The sequence below is a fragment of the Vanderwaltozyma polyspora genome, genomic scaffold, assembly GCF_000150035.1.
Source record: "Vanderwaltozyma polyspora DSM 70294 KpolScaffold1037 genomic scaffold, whole genome shotgun sequence".
Taxonomy (NCBI): Eukaryota; Fungi; Ascomycota; class Saccharomycetes; order Saccharomycetales; family Saccharomycetaceae; genus Vanderwaltozyma; species Vanderwaltozyma polyspora.
Genome location: NW_001834668.1, coordinates 39,689 through 63,003, shown reverse-complemented (window position 1 = coordinate 63,003; position 23,315 = coordinate 39,689). Strand labels below are relative to the sequence as shown.

Sequence of the window (23,315 nt, the reverse complement as noted above, 5' to 3'; positions counted from 1 at the left end):
CCTTCTATTGAATTAGTGAGTTTCCCTCTGTTTGACAAACGGGGATCTTTATCTGTAGTTGTTACTCGAAGTATCGCCAATAGCTGTAATATCTAAAGGTTTTTGATTGAATTTATTTGGTTAGTTTCACTTTTATTGAAAGTATAATTAATTAATATCAATTTACTTGCACAAAAATTCTTAGGATGTGTTACGTTATTATGTCGTTTTCACCTGTTGAATTTGAATTAAAGACCTAGTTCTATGCCATCAGTGATTGATAGATGTAATAATAAAAGAATGTGTTATCTGATTACAATCTAAGGACTTATAACGTTTTATAATAGTTTATGTTATCCGTCCCTTTTGAGAAAAATCTTTTAAGTGTAAAAGATTAAGAAGTCGGGAAATTTTTTTCAACTTTTGAAGAGATTCATTTCATTTCTACTTTACTGAATCTTTCATAATATTAGATTCTTTATTTATTTCCAAGGACAAAATTATACAGTTGATATTGATCCGGTGTATTAAAATAAATAATATAGACAGGGAAATATATTTAATATAATGAGTATCAATTAAGACCTTATCAGCTATTATATACAGTGTTTGCATATTCTTGACACTTCAGAAAAAATATTTTCTTGTTCGAAACATTTCTTTATTCTTGATGGATAATGTTGTGATGAGTATGGCTTATGTGTCATCTCATAATTATGACAATTTTTTAGATTGATTTCTGTTTATTAGATGTGGTTTGTTCTTTACAGTTTCTGCTCTTTTTCATTCAGTACACAATTCAATGTCGGTTATTGAGAAATAATAAGAGGTGGGAACCAAAAAGGAATTAGTGACGCTTCTACCAGTTTGGTAACATTAGTTATTAGTATTATTGGTACATGTTCAAGAGAATATTGTATAATTTATGATTAGAATCGTGTTCCAATTATCTGTTGTTTTATTCTAATTGAAATAATATTCAGCGTGTGGCATAAAAAGATGGTGAAATGGGCAACTACTTTCATTACTTGTCCTACTAATCTGTTCATTTTCTTTTAGAATTCTATAACTTTTCTGATGACTTCCAATAGTAGCGAATATGATTCTAAAATGCCCATTGGTGTAATAGGTAATGTCTGTTCAGATGTAAAAGTAATATCTTATTGATTCATTTTGGTGATTGATACAAGATGTTTTTAATATAATATTTATATTTATTTCTCCGTAGTGTCTTATAAATTGTAACTAAATAAATATATATTAATATTTGGAATAAACAATATTTTAGATGTGCCAAAATGTCATGCCTTTTTATATGTTTAGATCCAATCTCATAATCTTAATATTATGAATTTATGATAATAAATTATGATGCCTTTGCACTTCACTTCTTATGATATGATTTGGCAATTACTTAGAAGGTCGAGTATGCCATTTGCGATCGATCAATTGCAATTTGTCATAACCTTTACTGTCATAACCTTTACTGCCATAACCTTGAAACCCATTAGTGTAAGCCATACATTTTAGGTTACAACAATGTCTTTTCCTAAATATGCATAAATCTACATCTTGTAATACTGGTCGTACCTAATACCAACTGTATTATTTGGCCTTTAATTATTATTAACTAGTATATTTACTTTAACTTACAGATCTCAACCCTTAAGATCCTATAGAATAAACGCTTACCAGCCTTCATTCTAACGTATACCAAATTCAATATACAATTAAATAATAATTAAAGGCCAAATAATACACAACAATTTGGTCGCGTGATCTATTCGCAATTATGGTATGCCCATAAAGTTTACTAACATGTCTTCTGTTTTACAATAAATCTTGTTCCTCGTGGCCCAATGGTCACGGCGTCTGGCTACGAACCAGAAGATTCCAGGTTCGAGTCCTGGCGGGGAAGATTATTTTTTTTGGAAATATTTTTTATCATTACAATTGCCTCTTAATAAACTCTAATAAATCTCGATACTTTAAACAATACTCAGATATACAATATCACAAGTACAATCCTTCCATCTATATCTCTCTCATGTATGTATATATATATGTTCTTATCTACCTCTCATAAATTACCGTACAAACCACCTCGCCCATCTAGAATCTTCTTCATAGTAAAATGTGAAATTTCATATCAGACGAACTTAGTAAACAACGCTCGTACAAAATATCAGGCAATAGTAAAAAAATGGTAATGATATCTCATAGTGAACTGATTTTGAATAAATGATATTTAATATTTGAGAACAAATTGTTGAAGGTATATTGAGATAAATGTTATACAGTTCTGATTAAACAAGTTGTTAGTGGGAGACTAAGATAAGCACTTAAACTGTTTTTGGGTTAATCGTTTAATTTGGGTTTAGTTTAGTATAAGGTTGAAAAATAAAAATGTCAGTTTCAAACAAAGATATTGCTGCTTTAATCATCGATTTTTTATCAACTGTTGTTGATAAGAATGAAGTTTCTGAAGACAATGCTGATTCATTAAATGTTGCTATGGATTGTATTGCAGAAGCTTTTGAATTCGAAAGAGACTCCGTTGCTGGTGTTGTTAAATCTTCATTCCAAGGTAATTCTTTGTCATCTTATTTGAATGGTAGCACTAGTGCTTCTGCTGCTACAACTACTGCAGATGAGACCGTTAAAGTTAATGTTACTGAAGATGACACTGAAGCTTCTGAAGCTGCTGAAGCTTTGAAATTGGAAGGTAACAAAGCTATGGCTGGAAAAGATTATGAATTAGCTATCAAAAAGTATACTGAAGCCATTGCCACTCTTCCAACTAACGCGGTTTATTTTGCCAACAGAGCAGCTGCTTACTCTTCTTTGAAGAAATATGATGAAGCTGTTGAAGATGCTAATTCTGCAATTAAAATTAACCCAACTTACTCTAAGGGTTACTCTAGATTGGGTTTTGCTAAATTTGCCCAAGGTAAAGCTGAAGATGCCTTGGAAGCGTATAAGAAAGTTTTAGATATTGAAGGTGACAAAGCTACCGAAATGATGAAGAGAGATTATGAAACTGCTAAAAAGAAGGTTGAACAATCTTTGAACTTGGAAAAGAGCACCGTATCAGGTAATGCTACCGCCGAATCTGACTCTGCATCTGCTGCTGATCCATTTGCCGGTATGGGTGGTATGCCAGATTTCTCATCTATGTTAGGTGGCGGTGGTTTAGGTAATTTATTAAACAACCCACAATTAATGCAAGCTGCTCAACAAATGATGCAAGATCCAGAAGCTATGAAGCAAGTGGAAAGTATGATGCAAAACCCTTCAGTTAAACAAATGGCTGATCAATTTTCTTCAGGTAACGGAACTCCAGATTTTAGCGCATTGATGAATGACCCATCTATTAGAGATATGGCTAAAAATATGTTTGGTAACGGTGGCTTCCAAGGTGCTCCACCAAGTTAAGAATTGTATACTAACTTCTACACCGTCTCATAAAGAATAATACTTTGGAATACACTTTATGTCTGGTAGTATTAACTTTTTATAATAAATATATATGTTTATACGAGAATGCTAAATAATGCTATAAAATATTAATTATTTTCAAATTGTTTGTTATGAATATTTTCTATATTCAACACTTGATCCTTAAGTGTTGCTATCGCTGATGGAATTATCATATTAAGGATGACATCTTTGAAAAATCTTGATTTGAATGTTAAGAATTTATTAAACTCTTCTGCTAAATTTTCATGTGCGTACCAGATATGTGCAGTTACCTTATCGAATAATGTGGTGTTTTCAATAATTTCCTCAGATATTCTTTTTTCAGCAGCCTCTCTTTTGTTCTTTGTATATCTACTTAAAATATTTTCATTCAGTCCATTTCTAGAGTCAAAATCTGAGAAATCTCTTTTGTATTGCTTTTTCAAATTAGACAGGATGAAATGAACACTATGCCACTCTGGTATATCATTTTTTATTAAGTCATTGAAATTGTCAGACATGTGTATTGTACAAATTTCTAGGAAAGAAATCTGGTCTAAAAGAATTAAAAAAATACTTTGGAAGTACTTGGGTTTAATTAGACCGTCAATTTTTTTCATCTGATTAGAAATATCTTTTTGTTGTAATAATGCTCCAAAATTACGAAACAGCTTATATGATTCATTGACATCATTTATTTTCAAAGCTAAGAAAGTACAAAGCTTTTTTAGAATTGCCAAAGTTCTATTTAGTTTTCCCAACTCATTTATATTAAATTGGACAAATGACTTTATCATATTAATATCATCCAATGTCATCCTTTTATAATAATTTTCCTTTTTATGTTTTCTTTTACCTGCTTTGATCCATTTTGTAAGTGATTCTGGATTTTTGAATAATTCGGTGTCAAAGTCATCAGTTTCAATTAAAGTGCCAAAATAATTCGAAATTAAATTTAGAAATGCTCTATTTTTCAATTTTTGGATGCCATTATTTGGATTGTTCTTTACAATTCCTGTTAACCTTAATAGAACTTCTTTATGAGGTATAAAATGCAATGGGTATAATTTATTATACTTTTTTATAATGTTAAAAAGTATTTTCAGACTAACGCTCTTTGTGATATATGAATCTTGATTTGTATCCTTAAAGGTGAAGTATAGTACCCAATTAGAGTTCTCTACCCTCAAACTGTAGGCTGAAAACAAATTGAACATCGAATTTCTAACTGATCTAACCCCCAAATCTTCGAATATAATTGTGTTTTTAACAAAGTCATAACAATCTAGAAACGTATGTTTTTGGTATTTTCCCAGAATTAATCGCTCATCTCTGATAATTTCCTGAATATTACTCACTCTATTATATTTAACATATGTCATTAAAGGTGTGATATATTTTAAATTATGTGCATTTATGTTAATATTATCATACTTTAATAAAACTTGGATATCACACTTTAGAATATGGAGTAGGGTATTTTCTTTAGAGTCGTTATGATCTTTGAAATTAAGTTTCTGATTTCTATTTTCATACCATTTCTGGGCTTCAAAAAATGCAGTTTCTATCATTTGTTCATAGCATTCCTGATCATAAGTACGACAAATCGTTGTTAAAGGAGTATAGCCTTTATCGTCCTTAATTTTCCAATTAAAAAACAATCCAATCCTTTTTAATACATCTATTTGGTTTGTGATATAGTGAGCTGCTATCCTTTGGTTGTTGTCAGTTCTATTAAAGTACTTTATGAGTTCATCCTCTGAGCACGAGGACTGCAACACATCTACAATTAATTTTGCACCGACTTCATTTTCAACTTTTAAAGCCTTCATCAACAGCGTTGTTCCCTCAATATCCTCATCATCTAGTATATCTTCTAAAGGAAACATATCTTCAAAATTCAATAAAATTTCAAATAAAGTCTCATTTTTTTTATGTTTAATGCATAAAGCTAAGATCGATTCACCCATTTCATTCCTGAATTTAAAACAGTCTTTGTAAAGTTTAACTTGGAAAGTACTGTGATCAGCCTCGCTTGAGATTTTGCTTATTAATTCTTTGTTTCTAATACAGTTTAAAACTTGTTTATTAAATTTTTCACCAGCTTGAAAATCTTTAAGGTAACACAAAGTAGCTTCGAATGTAGATATACCATAGCCTAGAAGTCCGAATTTGACATTATTTTCATCTGTTGAGAAGTTCTGTAAATAATATAGGTGATTTCTCAAGAAAGGTACCTTAGACCTACAAATAACCAATAGGAATAAATTCATTAATGTGTCTGCATCTACCATCAATGGTTCATAATGGACATCATCATAGCTCGTTAATTTTTGTAAGGCATCGATCAAAATCTGACATTTTTCTGAATGGGATTTGGAATCTATAATTTTTTTGAATTGATCAGTAGCATCTTTTACACATCTTTCTACTTTGATCACATTCACTAAATTAAATTTTTGAAAATTCTGATTATATAATTCCAATTCTAATTGATCAATTGATAAGAAATCCATCATTTCAGTATGCAAAAATTGATTGTCAATCATATTTCTATCTATGTGATCCCAAATCGAATTATAAAAGGACGATTCCAAATATTCAAATATTAGATTGTAAAGATCATTGTGAAATGACAAAAATATTTCTTCAAATTTCATCTTTTGATAAGCTTTATCGACAATTTCTCTAAAATAAATAGGTAAAGATGTTAAATTTAATTGCTTGTTTTTGAAATCTATAATGTAGGAATCGAATATATTGTTCCACTCTTTATGGATGTTTATTATATGACGAAATGAAGACTTTGTCTTTTGAGCCAGATCTTGAGATAATGGACTTTTATGGTTTGTTATCTGTGCAGCTTTAATGTTATTAGATTCCTTTTTGGAGATGTAAAAAGATTCAATTTCGATTTTTGGTAGCCATGAATTTGAAAATGGATAGTCAGTGTATATTATGGTATATTTCTCTGAACCGCTTAAATATTCATTGAAATTTGGTAAAATTTTAATATCGATAATTTTATATTTTTTCTTTTGAGTACTGTTATTAAAGTCTAAAGGAATTATATTATTATTTTTAATAAGCAGTTGGTTGTTATTTAAACTCTTATACCTGTTATCCAAAGTTTCATTTGAATTTTTCCCTTTAACTTGTAAATTATTACTGCTATTATCGGTATCAAGTATTATATGTGACGCTACAAATTCGAATTCATAACATAATTCTTTTAAAGTCAAGCCCTTTTCAGGATCTCTATAATGCAATAAAATTTCATTTGGAGGTACAATTAACATGAAATTTTTATATTTGATCCTCTCAAAGAGCTTTCTCAATGGGGAATTAATTGGATCAGGACAATTGAAAACAGCATTAATTAAAGGATTTAGTAATACAGGCATATGATATGATAATTCACCCATTTTAATATTTTTGTTATTATTAGTATTATAATTACTAGTGGTATCAATGATTTCCCCTTTTTTTTTTGGCCCTCTAGAAGTATCGATGTAGAATATAAATAAATTATAGATATAAATCTTGAAATATAGACAAACTGGAAATCAAGTTAAAATCCATTAAAAATGATAAAGCCCAAAATTTTTTAAAGAATTAACCCAAACTTCCTCCCTTGCTTCTTCCTTAATTTTCAACTTCTTGCTCTTGTTCTTAGCCAGTCTTCAAGACTTGACCACAACCTCCTGCTAAATATGAATATCAAAAAATTAAAGAAAACCCAATACTATAATTCAAGATATCCTTATAAAGTTTATAATCATCAACACTATGACAAATTAAAATAGAAATGAACTAAGCTGGACTCTAAACGAAGTTGAATGCTCTGAATTAAATCCAACCCATCCCATTCTAGCTTCATGAACCTTTTTTTTTTTTTGGCCTTACAAACTGCAAAAAAGAAATAATCACATTTGATGCCATGTTAATTTTTACATCAGATCAATATTTATTCCTAATTACGTAATTTCGTGAAATTTAGTGAAATTTTTCACATTTTTGAATAAGAATCAATGAGATGAGGTGAGACTGACTTTCTTGACCAGTTGATTGAGATTGAATTGGTTAATTAATTAGGGATAGTAGTGACATCTATTAGAGATTGGTTATTGTTTGTGCTGAGTATATATGAGTGATTGTCAGAGCTCAAGTTATTTGCAGAGTCAGTTCTTGTTATTTGGAGGTAAAAATGGCTAAAGGTAAGAATAAGCAACATGAAGCTAGAACTGGGAAACCTTCAAGAGGTTCTAATGGTCATAGTTCTAAGTTGAATCACAAGCATATGGAGATGAAAAAATATGGTAAGAATATTAGTCAAGATGATAAGTTTCCTGTTAAGTTAGCAATGTGGGATTTTGATCATTGTGATCCGAAAAGATGTAGTGGTAAGAGATTAGAAAGGTTGGGTTTAATTAAATCTCTAAGAGTTGGTCAGAAGTTCCAAGGTGTTGTAGTTTCTCCAAACGGTAAAGGTGTATTGTGTCCAAACGATAGAGAGATTGTTGAAGAATTTGGTGCCTCAGTTGTTGAATGTTCTTGGGCAAGATTAGATGAGGTTCCCTTTAATAAAATTGGTGGGAAACATGAAAGGTTGTTACCTTATTTAGTTGCTGCAAATCAAGTTAATTACGGTAGACCTTGGAGATTAAACTGTGTGGAAGCGTTAGCAGCCTGTTTTGCCATTGTAGGGAGAATGGACTGGGCGGCCGAATTGTTATCCAATTTCTCTTGGGGTCTTGGTTTTTTGGAAATCAATGAAGAATTATTGAAAATTTATCAGCAATGTACAGATTCTGAATCTGTTAAGAAAGCTGAGGAAGAATGGTTAGCTAAAATTGAACAAGAAATCCAGGAGAGAAAAACTCAGGCAAGAGAATCAGATATATGGATGATGGGTAACACTAACAGAAATATGAATGGGGATGACGATGAGGAGGAGGGAAATAGTTATGAAGCACTCTCTGGTGATGATTATGAGGAAGAGAATAATAACAAAAGTGCTAGATATGATAACCTAGGGAACATCATTGAAAGTGAAGAAGATTATGATGATTATGACGATGAAGAGGACCGTGTTGAAGTAAAATACGATTCCCTTGGAAATATTATTGAAAACAGTGATTATGAACAATATGAAGAGGAGAAAGAACTTAGATACGATTCTTTAGGAAATCTGATTGAATCAGAAGGAGAAATATCATCAGAAGAAGAGGATGAAGTAGGTGATGAGGATGAAGTTGACTATGAAGAAGATAAAATTGAACATAAAATGGAAAATCTAAAGGTATAAGATTATTACTAATTTACAAATTAATAACTAGTCCCATCAAAAATATTTTTCCTCTATTTATAAAGCTGTGACCGATAATTCTATTAATTCAATTAATCCTGTTTAGACAAAGGTAATAGAAAAATGCAGCTGTTTGGAGAGATGTAGTGTTATTTATTTTGAGCGTATGAGCAAAGTATTGATCTAATCTAGAATAATTTAAAATTAAGTATAAATATTGATTCAAATGTAATGGCATGAGCATTGTAAGAAAAGAAAATTTAATGATTTTTTGATTTTGATTGTATCTGTAGAAACATCCCTACCAACACTCTAATGGAATCATGTTAAAAAGAAAATTATATCTACAATATGATCAATAGATAGAAGAGTATCTATACAATATGGTGAAAATCTAAAGGGTGTTCCCGTAATTATACCATTGATGTATCCTTTTTTTTTCATATCTTGGAAAATTTGTGTCGTTGTCAAAGTTTCCAAAACTTTGAACCTATTTACTCCATTAAACAAGAATTAGAATTCAATTTATATCGTAACACTGTAATTCCATTATCTTGTATTAGTAATTCATACGGTTTCTTTGAGTATATGTTTTAATGTTGATATATGAAAATTTTTACTTTTGTCTGAATATACAAAAAATAAATCTAAATATTTCTAAAGTAACTTTCCGTCATTCTCATCATTAGTAATTAAAGTCTGACTGCTGTCATTGTAATCGAGACAATCAGCGAGTCATATTTACTACCATTAAATATCGTATGTAGTAACTTAGATACTGCATGTATCCATTCGGTGTTGCTTAACTACTAATAGCATGTAAAACTCTCAGTATATTCGGATATTGGTAAAAACAATGTAAGCCTTCTTTAATGAATTAATGAGTAATACATTATCAGTTGGTTATAGTTTTCTATGGTAATACTGATTAAAGAGGTAGAAAATCTCTCGACTTATATTGTCAACCTCATTCAACACAATACTGTATTATATATTGTCTACTTAATTATGTCTCAGATTATTCTGTTTAGCTGCATTTTATGAATAAAATGTAAAGAAGCTAGCAAGGAAGATAGTGTTTTCCCATATTTTCCCATACCTCTCATATCATTTTTAGATGACACGAATTTGGTAAAGCCAGTACTCTATTGTTGCTCAGGTTCTAATACTTAAACTAATATATATGTCAGTTTTAGAAATAGTAAGTTATATAATAGTCCTCAATAGGTTAAAATTTAGAATCGCCATTTTACATTGATTATTTGTAGCTCTTTCAGTTCTTACAAGTTGCTGACGCTGCATTTGTATTTTTGATAATACGACGAATGTGATAATAAATTTATATATTATATTCAATTTTTATATTTTACTTAGTTCTTATTTGTTATTAGAATGTCAAGTATAACAAATGTAAACAAAATATAAAAATAGAGTTCACTCCATTTTGAAACCTATTTTTATGCTTATAGAATCAATTTTGATAATGGAATAAAGGGAATATCACAAGAAAGTACAAACTATCAACACTATGAAACTTGGATTTGAATCCCTTTAGATATCTGTATATATCGTCACTATTTTAAGCTACCTCTTCTTAAAAGAGCGGTTTGAAAAATCCATTTAACCAACATTCAATGAAATTAAGAATTTTATATATATAAAAAGGTTAGTTCTAATTCACTAAATCAATGGAAGTATGCCTAGTTGGCTCAATAAGGTAAGGAATGCCGGTTAAATTGAAGTACCCTTGGATGGGAATAGCAATCCCATGTTTTCTCATTTCATTCATTGCCTATACAGCTCATTATTTTATATTATTAAATTTTCTATCAATTGGAAAACAGATATGGTTTGAGATCAGTGTGACAATGATATGGATATCGTATTACTTAGCAATTTACACCAATCCAGGGAAGCCAGGTTCCAATTATATCCCACCTTCCAATCAATGGAAGAACTATTGCAAAAAGTGCAATGCATATAAACCTGAAAGGACTCACCACTGTAAAACTTGCCAACAATGTGTTTTAATGATGGACCATCATTGTCCTTGGACAATGAATTGTGTTGGATACAAAAATTTCCCTCATTTTCTAAGATTTTTGTTTTGGGTTATAGTAACAACAACATACTTACTATATTTTTTAATTTCAAGAATAGTCTTTTTATGGAAATCAAGAAACTTACCTAGTTACCTATTCAACAAATCTGAAATAATATTTCTTACAATAACAACACCTATGGATGGGTTTGTTTTACTTACGATATCGTTATTATTTATACGTTGTACGGTGAATCAACTTTTATCAGGTAGAACTCAAATTGAAACTTGGGAAAACGAAAGATTAGAATCTTTATTCTATTTAAGAAGACTAAAACCTCAATTAATATCCAATTTATGGGAATTCCATCCTGAGCTTAAAACTCCAGATAATGAAGCCAAGGCAGAGAAGATAGTATCAAAAAGAATAAGATTTGATCTACTTGTTAGCTTTCCTTATGATCTAGGGTTAATAAACAATATCACAACTGTGTTAGGATCACCTGTAACATGGCTTTGGTTTTATGGTGAACCTTCTGGAGATGGAATGCTATTTAAGAAAAATGAGTACTCGTTATTTGAAGAAGATTCAATTCTGGAGGATCAAATATTATCCTTACCATGGCCACCAGATGGAGGAAAACACGGTTTCAATATTGAAAATAGTTCAACTAATAGCATAGAAACCTCAACAAAAGATGGCGAACATGTCATAAGAAAAAGATCACCAGTGAGTAAGCTCCTAGAGAGTAGAACTCAGTGGTATAATGATTGGGGTGAGAACTTAGAAGATTTTGGTGTCGATATCGATGTAGAGTAATCAATATTTATATTCACTTCAATTTTTTGGATTACAATTTAACTTTGATATCTCACTAGTAACAGACATACATCCCCTATAATACATCCCTGAAACGTAATGAAAAATATGAATAGAAATATACACATACATACATAATTTATTTTATAATGCATAATCTTATTTTTGTATCACATAATAATCAAAATTTAAAATTATAAACGAATTTAATTAGGATCAAATATAAACTTAAAAGACATATTTGATTATAAAGTTACAGTATCATCATTAATGGACAACAGATTCACTTTCTACTTCTTCTGTTGTAGTATCATTGCCTCTTTCCTCTTGATCAGGTTCTGCCGAATTGATAGGGACTTTTTGTAGGGCTGGTTGGGATGTTTCACTGGTACCAGTAGATTCTTGTTCCTTTTGAGTACTATCCGATGCATTTAAAGGAACTGAGGTAGTTTCTGAAGTAGCAGATCGGCTCCTTTGTTGGAAGGTACCGTTCTTTAAATCATTAAACTTCTGTTCAATTTTCGAAATAGCGTCTGAAGACAGCTGTCTCTTCCACCCGTGCTTACCATTTAAAAAGTTTTTACATCTATTTCTTCTAGTTTGCTTTTTAACCTTGTATGATTCACTAAAAACATCCACAGGAAATTTATTCACAGATTTACGTGAGAAAATGTCAAATGATCCTGGTTCTACTTCCAAACGATAGGTTTCTGGGTCAATTTTTATCATTAGGTTAGACTTAGAAACACCTTCTGGAGAATATTTAGGATTATCATCTTCGTCCTCCATATGGACTTGCTCTGATTCGATAACTTTATCCAAAAACGGAATCTTAATCTCCTCTTGTGGAATACCTTCTGTAGGATGAGATAATGAATAGGAGGTAATGTAATACTTCCATTTATCTTCTAAGGTTTTTGGTTCTTCCAAAGTAAGATCATCTAGAGCAATGTACTGAATTGAAATTGAAGATTTCTTCGTATTATATTCAATACGAAACATATGCTCTGTAGTAGACATATGGGAACGAGTTTGTAGACGATAAAGGATTTGATCCTTCGAGGTTGTGGAAGACGATATTCTGTCTTTCTCAAATAATGCCATTACGTCGGAAGACTTAGAATCAGTCATTATAGCATGCGCATGCTTAACTAATGATTGGATAACTTTATCAATGGTGTACAATTTGAATGCTCTATTTCTGTATGCTTGACGCAAACTTTCTTCAAACCATTGATGTTCTAGGTCACCTTCGATCAATCTTTTACTTAGAAGCAATAATTGGGTATAACTATCTCCTCCACTAAAATCCAATCCCATATTCTTCAATTGGGCCGAAATCAGATTTAAATCTTTTGCAAATTGAACAACCTTACGACCATTAATCTCTTTCGTTACCACATCATTTATATCCTTAACCTCATGTAACCTGTCATATATAGTTATCAAATTACGCATGAACACATACATGTTCACATTGGCAAACATATTGTATATTTTACGGTTTTGAATTAGCCCTTGTGAATTAGCTTCTTCAACTAAACTTCCTAACAACCAAGGTTTCTTAGCCTCTTGTCTTATCATTTCATCCATATCATCTTGTTCATTCTGACCTGGGGAAACTGCACCTAAGGAAGCTTCAGATGAATCCAAACTGTGTTTTAATCTTTGGTACCTGGATCTATTCAAAATATCACTTAAACAAATTTCAACATCTCGAGGACGCTTATTAGAGTTCTTTTTAGAGCTATTTTGTTCATTTTCATCAAGTTGTTTTCCATTGTCAATTGCAGCTTCGACTGCATCCTTGATTTCCCTAATCGGAATAGAGAAAAACAATCCAATGTAAGATTGTAAAAAGTCTCTTAGACGTTCCTTATCTGGATTAGAATAACTTGATGTATGATTAATAAAAACATCTGCTAAACGTAAGATGTCAAACAATACACGCTTATCTTTCACTTCATAATCTAGCTGACTCTTTGGCTTTGGTGTTAACCAATGAATCCTTTTATTAGTTTGGTCAACTTTAATACTGCTAATTTCTGCAAGTAATTGTTTTGTTGTTAATAATTTCTTATCAGATTGTTTGAAGGTTAAACCCAAATGATCTAGTGATTTGAAAAATACTTTTTGTTCCAACTCTCTCCAAACCTTATTCCATTCACGTTGAGCTCTCCTCCATTCTTTGTCTTTTTGTTTTAATCTTTTCAATACAACAGGAACCGCAACAGATGGGTACTCATGCAAAGCATCAATTATCTCAAAACCTCTTTCCTTATCGTAAACTTTCCTTATAACTTTTTGATAAATTGTTGTAGAGGTGTGTCCTAAACCTATTGGTAATTTGAAGGCCTGTTTTTCTTCTTCAGTCATATTTGCAATCTTGCTTGCAATTGTTTCCAATGTTTGAATAGTTCTCAAATTTGATTCAATATAGAAATCATATTCATGTCTTTCTTCTTCAATCTTGAAAAGAGTCTCCTCATATTGGTTTTTACGATGTGCAATGAAACCAGAATCTTCGGAAGCCCAAACAGGATGTCCTACCCATTCATCATTCAAAACTTCCCAACACATTTCATCTCTTCCTGAGCAAGGCATAAATGTATCTGTTTTCGGCAACTTTTTATAACTTGGCCCACAAGCCTCACATAAATCTAAATCTAATTTATGCTTCTCATGAACAACATTTTCAATATGTTTTGGTTTATCTTGAAATCCTACGAAGTTTTTAAACCAGTCAAACAATTCCTTATTAGAACCCAAATAGTAATCAACTTTTTCAATCAAATCATCTAAAGAAAGAATATCTTGAGAGTATAGGTTTAAAATCTTCAAAAACTCAACATAAACCTGTTTATTACCAATAAATTTCTTTGCTTTGTCAAAGAAGTTTGCTTCTTCAACTAGGGACAAACTTTCTTCAATTGGCTCGGTAGGTTCTGGAATTACAGGAACAATACTAGGGTCCAAATCGATTTCTGGTCTTACAATCCCTTCTGTGGCATATGCAGCTTCTAATTGCATTTGCTGTTGTTGTTGTTGTTGTTGCTGCTGCTGTTGTTGCTGTTGCTGTTGCTGTAGTTGGGCCAATTCAATTGGTGTATAATTATGTACATGATTATTATCGATTATTTGGGACCTTAGATCTGAGATTGGAATAGCTTCATTAGTCATTGGCGCAATATGTTGTTGTGCATGTAATTGTGCATGCTCGGTAGGAGCTTGTAACATTGATGGTAGTGCCATCATATGATGTTGGGCTTCTGTTGAAAATTCCTCAGGTCTTCCTGGAACAGCACCGTTAGATGGTGGTGAAAAGTTACCTAGTGGTGGTAAATTCTGATTAGCAGATGGAATTTTACCAGCTTGATAATAACCATTATTGACCCCATACATTGGTTGCTGCTGTTGAGGTAAGGCTTGTTGCTGTGGTTGCACTGGTTGTTGAGTAGTTACTGAAGGAGATGAATCTGGTAAAAATTTCTTAAAATCGTCTAACAAATCAGGAGCATTTTGGAAAAGTACCGTGACTTGAGCATATACTTCACTAATAGGTTTTTGCTCTCTTTGATAAGTTTGAAGGATTTCTAGGAAATGTTTATAAATATCAGGTTGATCTGCAAATCTATTTTTGATCTTATTAACATAACTGACCGCTTGACTAAACTCGACGTCTGCTGGCTTTTCGATCTGAGTAGTGCCTTGAATGTTATTAGCTACGGTAGTGCCTGGTACTGTTCCTGCAGGTATAGTTGATGATGGTGAAGAGATTCCTGTGTTTGTATTAGAAACTTGCAAGACAGCAGGTTTTTTTGATTCAGCATCGGCTGTGGTCACAGCGGCATGTGCAGTAGCAACTACTGGAGCAGGAGCAACTGTTGGGCCAGCAGCAGGAGCGGGAGCCGGAGCTGGGGCAGGAGCCGGAGCAGTAGTAGTTGTGGTAGCGGCAGTATTATTGGCGGCAGCAGTTGGAGCAGTAGCAGTAACAGTTGCGGTAGAAGCAGTAGCCGTAGTAGCAGGTGTAGTGGCAGTAGAAGTAGGGGCGACAGTTGTGGAAGGAGCAGAAGGAGACGCAGAAGCTGGTTTTGCGATACTACTATTTGTTACTATTTGAGAACCCAATGGAGTTGTGACTTTGATAGGGTCATCTGGATTTGAAGAGCACTCGATGGTATAACCTTGAGGTAAAAAGGTGTTAAAACCTTGAATTAAGTTTGGGTAACCTCTAAACAGAGTTGAAACTCTTTCTATAACGCCTGGGGTATCTATTGATTGAGATTTGAAATCTTTCATGATATCGAGGAAATGGTTATAGATATCTGGTCTTGAATTAAACTGTAGTTTTACTTGTTCCAAATAAGTCAAAGCATCTTTTACATTTAAGGGTCTATAGTATGATCCATCAGCTTGCTGTTGCTGTTGCTGTTGCTGTTGCTGCTGTTGGAGATGCGCAGCAGGAGCAGGAGGTAGAGGGTTATCGAAACTAGCAACTGATAGAGTTGTAGATGTTTTCGGTAAATTTGGTCTTGATAAAGAGCTTGAGTTTTCCAATTTCACGCCAGTGTTTGGAGTATTTGACGTTGACGAAGGTGTCGTATTAGTAGATTTATTATTACTTTGTTGCGATATATTGGTAGTATTTTCAGGGTTAATATTTGAAAAAGAAGGCAACACTACATGCTGCTGCTGTTGTTGTTGATTTTCATTGTTTGAGGTATTTGAAGTACCGTTTTGATTCCAAATCTGGGACATTTTGTTGTAGTTGTGATGATATTGTATCAGTATATATATATATTCAAATAAGTGAGGAAGAGATAATAAAAAAAAAATAATTTTTTTTTTTTCTTCTCTTCTAATTTCTTATTAGTATGGGATATACAGTTGAGTGTGAATTTAGGAAAAAAAATAAATAAATACACAACAGAGAGATATACCCGCAAATAAACGGAATGTTTGAGAATATATGGATACGAGTAGTATAGATGAGATAATTGAACCTAACCTTCACCGACCCCTTTAGTGGAAACAACACAGTGAGCTGTATATTAGACCAGACAGATAGGCTTTTGTAATTGGAATATGGTATATATATATATATATCCAGAATTTTTGTAAGACGATGGATATAAGACCTACCAACCAAAAGAAAAAAAACAACAAAGAGAAGACACGAGATAGATCAAAAGTGTCCTTTGAGTGTATATCAGTTGGAGGAATAGAAAGATGCAATTGTAAATTGTAAATTGTAAATTCTAAAATGTGATTTGTAAAAAGCTATGATTCAGTTCTTTTGGTATATGTTGGAACGAACCATATGAGTACAGAGAGACCGAGAAGCACAGAGGTAGATAGACCAACAAACAAACAAACAAACAAACCAATAGGAATATATATATATGAATATATATGTAATGTGTGAGTGTGTGTGGATTTGGTGAAGTTGAAGTATGCTGTATTAGCTTTGGTGAACCCGAAGCAGTGGATATATAGGAACAGCTAAGTCTGGGTTTGAGTATAAACTTGGATATAAGTTTTAAATTCTGAATTCCAAATCGAAAATCGAAAAATCGAAACCGAGATAATTCAAGTTAAAAATTGACCAGCGTCTAAATATACCTTTTCCAGTTTGTAAATGTATTTGTAAATGTAAATGTATTTGTGAATTGTAAGTTGTAGTAAATTCACTTTCACTTTCACTTTCACTTTCACTTTCACTTTTACAATTACAATTACAATTACATTTGTTTGCAAAATTTCTTTCTTGCTTGTTCGAACGTATTGCACAATCTGGAACTGTTTCTTGTTGCGATACCACAGACGGTAGCTACGAGACGTGTGAGAGTGAGAGTGAGTGTGAGTGGGGGAAACTACAAAAGTTTCCCTTTCCCTTTCGGTGGGAGTCGCTGTGCACGGCGGGTGTCGTCGTTGGTGATGACGGTTGGTGGAGGGGAGCGGACGGAACGAGAGGCAGAGGAGAGGAGGGAGCCCTGTGTGTGTCGGCTGTAACTGGGACAGAGAGGCAGAGGCAGAGGCAGAGGCAGAGACAGAGACAAACAGGCACGCAAGAGACAGAGAGACAGCCGGTCGTCTGTAGCGATGACTCTGATGGCCACAGCACGTCCCAAAACAAAGTTGTTTCTTGCGCTGTTCAGTTTCAGCTCAGCTTGGTTTGGGTCTCTTCAAGATAAGAGCACTGTCTGGCAGAGGTATCTGTTTAACCACCACACCAGATGCTGTTGGCTATAACTGGCATTATTTAAGAACTCATACTCACTACACTACACTCCATCCTTGTCTCTTGTCTCTTGTCTCTTGTCTCTCACATGTCACATCTTAACCGCCACCCACTCACTCACACGAAAGAGTCCTTCTCTCCCCTTTTATTCTGCTCTGCTCGTGGTCGCGTGATTCCAAATTACGAAAATAGAACCACATATAATCCAAATCACGTGCGCATAGCAGGGTAACTATACGCCTCTTCTGTTTGCTTTTTTGTTGTTCGTGCTCGACGATGCCACCGCTCTGTCTTGTTCGGCCCACACACACACTTCTCTCTTTATTTCCATTTTTCGATTAATCCAATTCAATTTGCTTCACTCTTGAACCACATCGACTTTAACTGCACTTGGTATCAATACAATACAATACAATAACTCGGCTCTTCTCTTACTCTCACAAACTTTACTGATTACATATCAATCATATATCTTGGCACATTTTACTGGTTATTGTACTTTATCACATTTTATAATTACCTTCCCTTCCATCTCAATCACACACATATATATACACCCCCATACACACACCACTTCATGAACGCCCCAGATAAATTCGAACTATTCTTACTAGGTGAAGGTGAATCAAAACTAAACATCGAACCTGATACTAAAGCTCCAAACGCTGTAGTAATAACATTCGAAAAAGAAGACCATACCCTAGGTAACCTGATCAGATCCGAATTGCTAAACGATTCAAAAGTTTTATTCGCAGCTTACAAAGTAGAACATCCTCTATTCGCAAGATTTAAACTGAGAATCCAAACTGTAGAAAATTACGACCCAAAAGATGCTCTCAAAAACGCTTGCAATAACATCATCAATAAATTAGGCATATTGAAAACAAATTTCGAAACCGAATGGAACTTACAAACTCTAGCATCTGATGAAAATTTTTAATTGTAATCTATACCAATAATATGCATATAATAAAGAAACAATAACTTTTACTTCCTTTCCTTTCCTTTCCTTTCCTCTTCCACCTCCCCATCCCCCTCCCCCACACACCCGCAACTAATATTGGGTAATTAGATAATTAAGTAAATTATAGAACATACCCACCCGTCTAAAAAACAATTAGAATTTGTAATTATTATATATCTAATAATATATTATATTTTATTCCACTTTGCCCTATTCTTTTGCCAAGGACTCACACACTCACTCACTCACATATATACAATCGGCGTCACTGGAAATCGAGCTGATGAATTTATTTATTACTATTAGTACTATGATAAATGATGATGATTACTATAAAAATATATATATTTAATGAAATAAAGAATTGTGATAATGAAATGTTGTGTTGTGTGTTTGGTATCTATATTATATGACTTCCATTAACGCAATTGTGTTTGTTCTACTGTTACAATCGAAGATTTTTGTTTTAATCCTTCTTTAATTAATGAAATTTTTTCAATAAATTTACTTTCTGGGTATCCTGGTATTTCACCAATTTTTAATATTTCAACTAATGGAAATGTTAAACTTTCATGTGATGGCGAAATATACGTTACTAATTTACCACCATCACTAATAGCAAATTTATGATGATCTTTAAAATTAAATTGAAATGTACCATCGCTTAATTCAAACATAACAAACTGTTTATATCTTGTATACCTTCTTAAAAATACATCATCTTTGTGATATTCTTCACGAACAAACGTCGAAACTCGACTTAAATTAGCCCTCATATATTTAGAAAAAAAATCGATTACTTCTAAATGCCTCGTTAACTCTCTTGGCTTATCTCCTAATAAATAATGACTGGCTACCCAGCCTTCTTTGTCATCATAACTAATATACCAAAATTCTTCAGCATCTGCTAATCGAAGCACAGTAGTACCATTATTAAATAACACACCAATATCTTCCGTAGACAATTGATATGAAAAACCATGCTTATTAGAATAATCTACCCATTTAGTCACCACTATCGGATGTCTAATCTTAGGTAACCTTGACTGTGGTAGACCACCCATCTTCTTTTGAGCTTCAGCTTCTAGTATACCATTTAAAGTTAAATGACACTCGCTTGCCAAAATCCTTAACGATATTTCTGATTTAATTAAATTAGTAGATGTAGCCACTAAATCTTTCCTTATCACTGCTTGATGTGCTCTACGTACTCTGGCTTCGCGAGCTAAATCATTCAATTTACGTTGGGCCTCCAAATCCATGACTTCTCTGTATTTATATTTAGTATCACCCGGTGATAGAGAATCTGGTAGGATATTTGTTCTAATGATTTGCTTTTTATCCACTTCAGAGCCCAATAATGACACTGGATCTTTATTGATATTCATAGAGTCTTCAATTAAACCTGACTTCTCTAGACATTTTCTGAAATTAATAATCGATTCTTGATGTGTCAATGTTTTATCATAATTTGGTACTTCTGTCATCACTGTTGATTCTATATATGGTGGGAAGATACCCCTAAACCAAACGTAATCCATAATCTCCGAGATTGAAGGTCTTTCTAGAGGATCTAATGATAATAAATCTTGAATCAATACTTTTGCTTCATTTGAAATATGTTTTTCCTTTGGGAAAGAAAAATCACAACATTTAATTCTTTCATAAATGGTATTTACATCTTTTGATTGAAATGGTGGTTTACCTATTAACAAAGCGTACAACATTACACCAATCGACCAAATATCTACTTCATAAGAATGACCAGAATGTTTACCCATGAGTACTTCAGGAGCAATGTAATTTGGGGTACCACAGACGGTATATTTTCTTTCCCTATCATTTGCCAATACTGCAGCTAAACCAAAATCACCAATTTTTAAGTTATAATTTCTATCAAAGAAAATATTACCTAATTTTAAATCTCTATGGATAACTCTTCTTGAATGCATGTATTTAATTGCACCACATATTTGAGTTGTAAAAAATCTAACTTCAGGTTCAGTTAATAGTTTTCTTTTCTTTAAAAGATCCATTAGGGAACCATTTGGACAAATTTCCAAAAGGATGTATACATTTGTATCATCTTCAAAACAATCTATAAACTGAACGACATTTTGATGTTTCATACTTTTATGAATTTGTATTTCAGATAATAATTTTTTCCTTGTCTTTTCAGATTTAATTGATAATTTAGCTACAGTTTTAGCAGCAAAAATCTTACCACTATCATCTTTAATTTGGAAACAACGGGCAAACCCACCTTCACCTAAGAAATGGCCTCTATGATAATCTCTACCTCTTGTTTTAATCAAAGAAGGTGGTGTTTTACAAAGTGAAGATAGCTTTTCCTTTTTCTTCTTTTGTGCAGGTTGTTGATGCTGGTTTTGGTTCTGTAAATAATCTTGATCTAACCTTTTACCATTTTTCAGTAACTTTTCTCCTGTTTGATCAGATTTGACAGGAGTTTGTACAACATTGGAACGAGCATTCAATTGTTGCTCATTGATTGATTGCAATGGAGCCAATGACATGATTGATATAAATATAATTTATTATTCTCTCTATCAGTCTAGATCTCCCTCTGTCTCACTCTCTCCTTTTCCAGATATATGTATATATAGATATTTTGCAACAGTTGAAAATGAGTGCTTGCTTTATATTGATCTCCTCCTAACTTTACCTTCTTTACTTGACTTGAAGTAATGAATCTGTGGGTATAGATATATGGATATGATATATATATGTAAATGTGTATATACCGGTGTGTCTTATACCTCTTGAATGTGGTTGTTTGAGAGTAACAATAGTTGGTTTGGTTGGTATAAGATAGTCTATTCTGTTTAAAAATATACGATCTTTAAAATAGAATGGGCTTTTAAAAGTGAATTGCAAAAATGAAGGCAGCAATATTTCGAATGTTGTGGGAAAGCTGGTATAATATAAATGAGATCAGTATTCAGATTGTAACAAACAACAAAAAGATATTTTCCATAATTGGAATAAATTAAGCATAAATGAAAACAATAAAGTAACAAGAAGGGAGTAATTATAGGATTGTATTGTTAACAATAGCAAACAAGAACAGTTCTGCAGACTCGAATGTCAATAGAAAAACCCAATTAGCTTAGCAATTGCATCAAAAGTCACAAACAAAACAGTTCATTAAAGCAGAGGAAGGTTCAGTTTGTTATTTGATGGTACAATTTTTTTTTCAATATAGGTTTGTTTTGTTTTCATGTTGCCTAATGGGGAAATATCTTTAAATATCAATTATTTTTTTTTCAAAAGGAAAGAGATGTATCACCCGGACACTGATCACATGTCACTGGGAAGTATCATGTGATCAGACACAAATTATAACTATTACAATAATCAATCTTTATAAGTACTAACTACACTGTAGGGTATCATAATACAACAGTATGGCTATAAACACACACACAAACAAACACCTATATACATATAGACACTCAGTCATATACAGCAAGAACAATGTTGTAATATTCGATGAGAGCTAGGCAAGAGAACTAAAAAATCCAATAACCAAATCAAACAAAGTATCATAAGCACAAGGTAAGATATCCTTTTACAACTATTATGCAGCAGTTTTCATCGAAAAATCTTGTTAAAAATCGATGTCAATGTATACATTCAAACCAGTATAGAGAAAGACAGACACACTATATATTACATTTAATACCATACCATAGACGTTTTTTCTTTTACTACTTTATTCACCTCTCTAATTAAACGGGCAAGAATGAAAGTGAAAGTAGTGATTAACTAGTGCTTTCTTCTATTTCCTCCCCATACTAAACAGACCATTATTTCCAACATACCTTTAATGATCTTGTCTATTTGTTCTTTTTAAGGTTCCTTTAACTTTGGAATGTAACAGGGGGGGGGGGGGGGGGGGCTAGAAGTTGATTCAGTACATATTATTGCTATTTTTTCTTCTGAATATGTAGATAATAAGATAACTGTTCTGTGGTTGGGTGAGTGTGGGTGTGTATGTATATATACATATATATTTATATTCTATTTTATATCCTTGTTATATAGACGTAGTTTCAAATGTCCAAGTACCTAGTATCGTAAGGGTCTATATCGTGTGTTGCGTTGGCAGGAAGCTGGTGTGTCTGGACTAAGTCCCTTCTCTAACGGCGCTATCATTCTCAGATAATAGGAACAAGGCGACGAAAGAGAAAAAAAATTAATTAAAAAAGAAACGAAGAAACAAAAATTAATTTGATCAAGAATTTCAATTGATATTTTAAACTTAAACTTATAAAACCTCGATGGTTTTATACTAAAACAATAATCGGTATATCAAATTCTATTACCAATCAATTGTATAGTATATATCGTATTTGGCTTCGGCGGTTTGAAGAAACAGCAAATATCAAGAATCAGGAAACAAAAATCTTAAGAAAAACAGCAGCATCTCCATTAATAAAGACATAGAAGGAAGAGTAATTGATATAATATAATTTAATATAC

At 32.5% G+C, this 23,315-nt stretch overlaps 7 protein-coding genes and 1 non-coding gene across 8 annotated transcripts; 5 read left to right on the top strand and 3 right to left on the bottom strand.

Moving 5' to 3' along the window:
• Positions 1-1,824: 1,824 nt before the first annotated feature.
• On the top strand, positions 1,825-1,897 carry Kpol_1037trna1. The gene has a single exon. It is a non-coding gene; the product is annotated as a tRNA-Arg (tRNA).
• Positions 1,898-2,385: 488 nt separating this feature from the next.
• Positions 2,386-3,414, top strand: Kpol_1037p26 (uncharacterized protein; the record flags this gene model as incomplete). The annotated part of the gene is made up of 1 exon (XM_001645238.1): positions 2,386-3,414. One exon carries the CDS (start codon positions 2,386-2,388, stop codon positions 3,412-3,414), a length of 1,029 nt encoding a protein of 342 aa, XP_001645288.1.
• A 131-nt stretch (positions 3,415-3,545) lies between these two features.
• Positions 3,546-6,863, bottom strand: Kpol_1037p25 (uncharacterized protein; the record flags this gene model as incomplete). The annotated part of the gene is made up of 1 exon (XM_001645237.1): positions 3,546-6,863. The coding sequence occupies one exon, from the start codon at positions 6,861-6,863 to the stop codon at positions 3,546-3,548; it is 3,318 nt and encodes a 1,105-aa protein (XP_001645287.1).
• Positions 6,864-7,645: 782 nt separating this feature from the next.
• TSR3 (ribosome biogenesis protein TSR3) lies at positions 7,646-8,746 on the top strand (the record flags this gene model as incomplete). Its single annotated transcript, XM_001645236.1, has 1 exon — positions 7,646-8,746. The coding sequence occupies one exon, from the start codon at positions 7,646-7,648 to the stop codon at positions 8,744-8,746; it is 1,101 nt and encodes a 366-aa protein (XP_001645286.1).
• A 1,724-nt stretch (positions 8,747-10,470) lies between these two features.
• On the top strand, positions 10,471-11,607 carry PFA4 (palmitoyltransferase PFA4; the record flags this gene model as incomplete). The annotated part of the gene is made up of 1 exon (XM_001645235.1): positions 10,471-11,607. The coding sequence occupies one exon, from the start codon at positions 10,471-10,473 to the stop codon at positions 11,605-11,607; it is 1,137 nt and encodes a 378-aa protein (XP_001645285.1).
• Positions 11,608-11,874: 267 nt separating this feature from the next.
• On the bottom strand, positions 11,875-16,365 carry SIN3 (transcriptional regulator SIN3; the record flags this gene model as incomplete). Its single annotated transcript, XM_001645234.1, has 1 exon — positions 11,875-16,365. The coding sequence occupies one exon, from the start codon at positions 16,363-16,365 to the stop codon at positions 11,875-11,877; it is 4,491 nt and encodes a 1,496-aa protein (XP_001645284.1).
• A 2,060-nt stretch (positions 16,366-18,425) lies between these two features.
• Positions 18,426-18,788, top strand: RPB11 (DNA-directed RNA polymerase II core subunit RPB11; the record flags this gene model as incomplete). The annotated part of the gene is made up of 1 exon (XM_001645233.1): positions 18,426-18,788. The coding sequence occupies one exon, from the start codon at positions 18,426-18,428 to the stop codon at positions 18,786-18,788; it is 363 nt and encodes a 120-aa protein (XP_001645283.1).
• Positions 18,789-19,231: 443 nt separating this feature from the next.
• CDC5 (polo kinase CDC5) lies at positions 19,232-21,346 on the bottom strand (the record flags this gene model as incomplete). The annotated part of the gene is made up of 1 exon (XM_001645232.1): positions 19,232-21,346. One exon carries the CDS (start codon positions 21,344-21,346, stop codon positions 19,232-19,234), a length of 2,115 nt encoding a protein of 704 aa, XP_001645282.1.
• Positions 21,347-23,315: the final 1,969 nt, after the last annotated feature.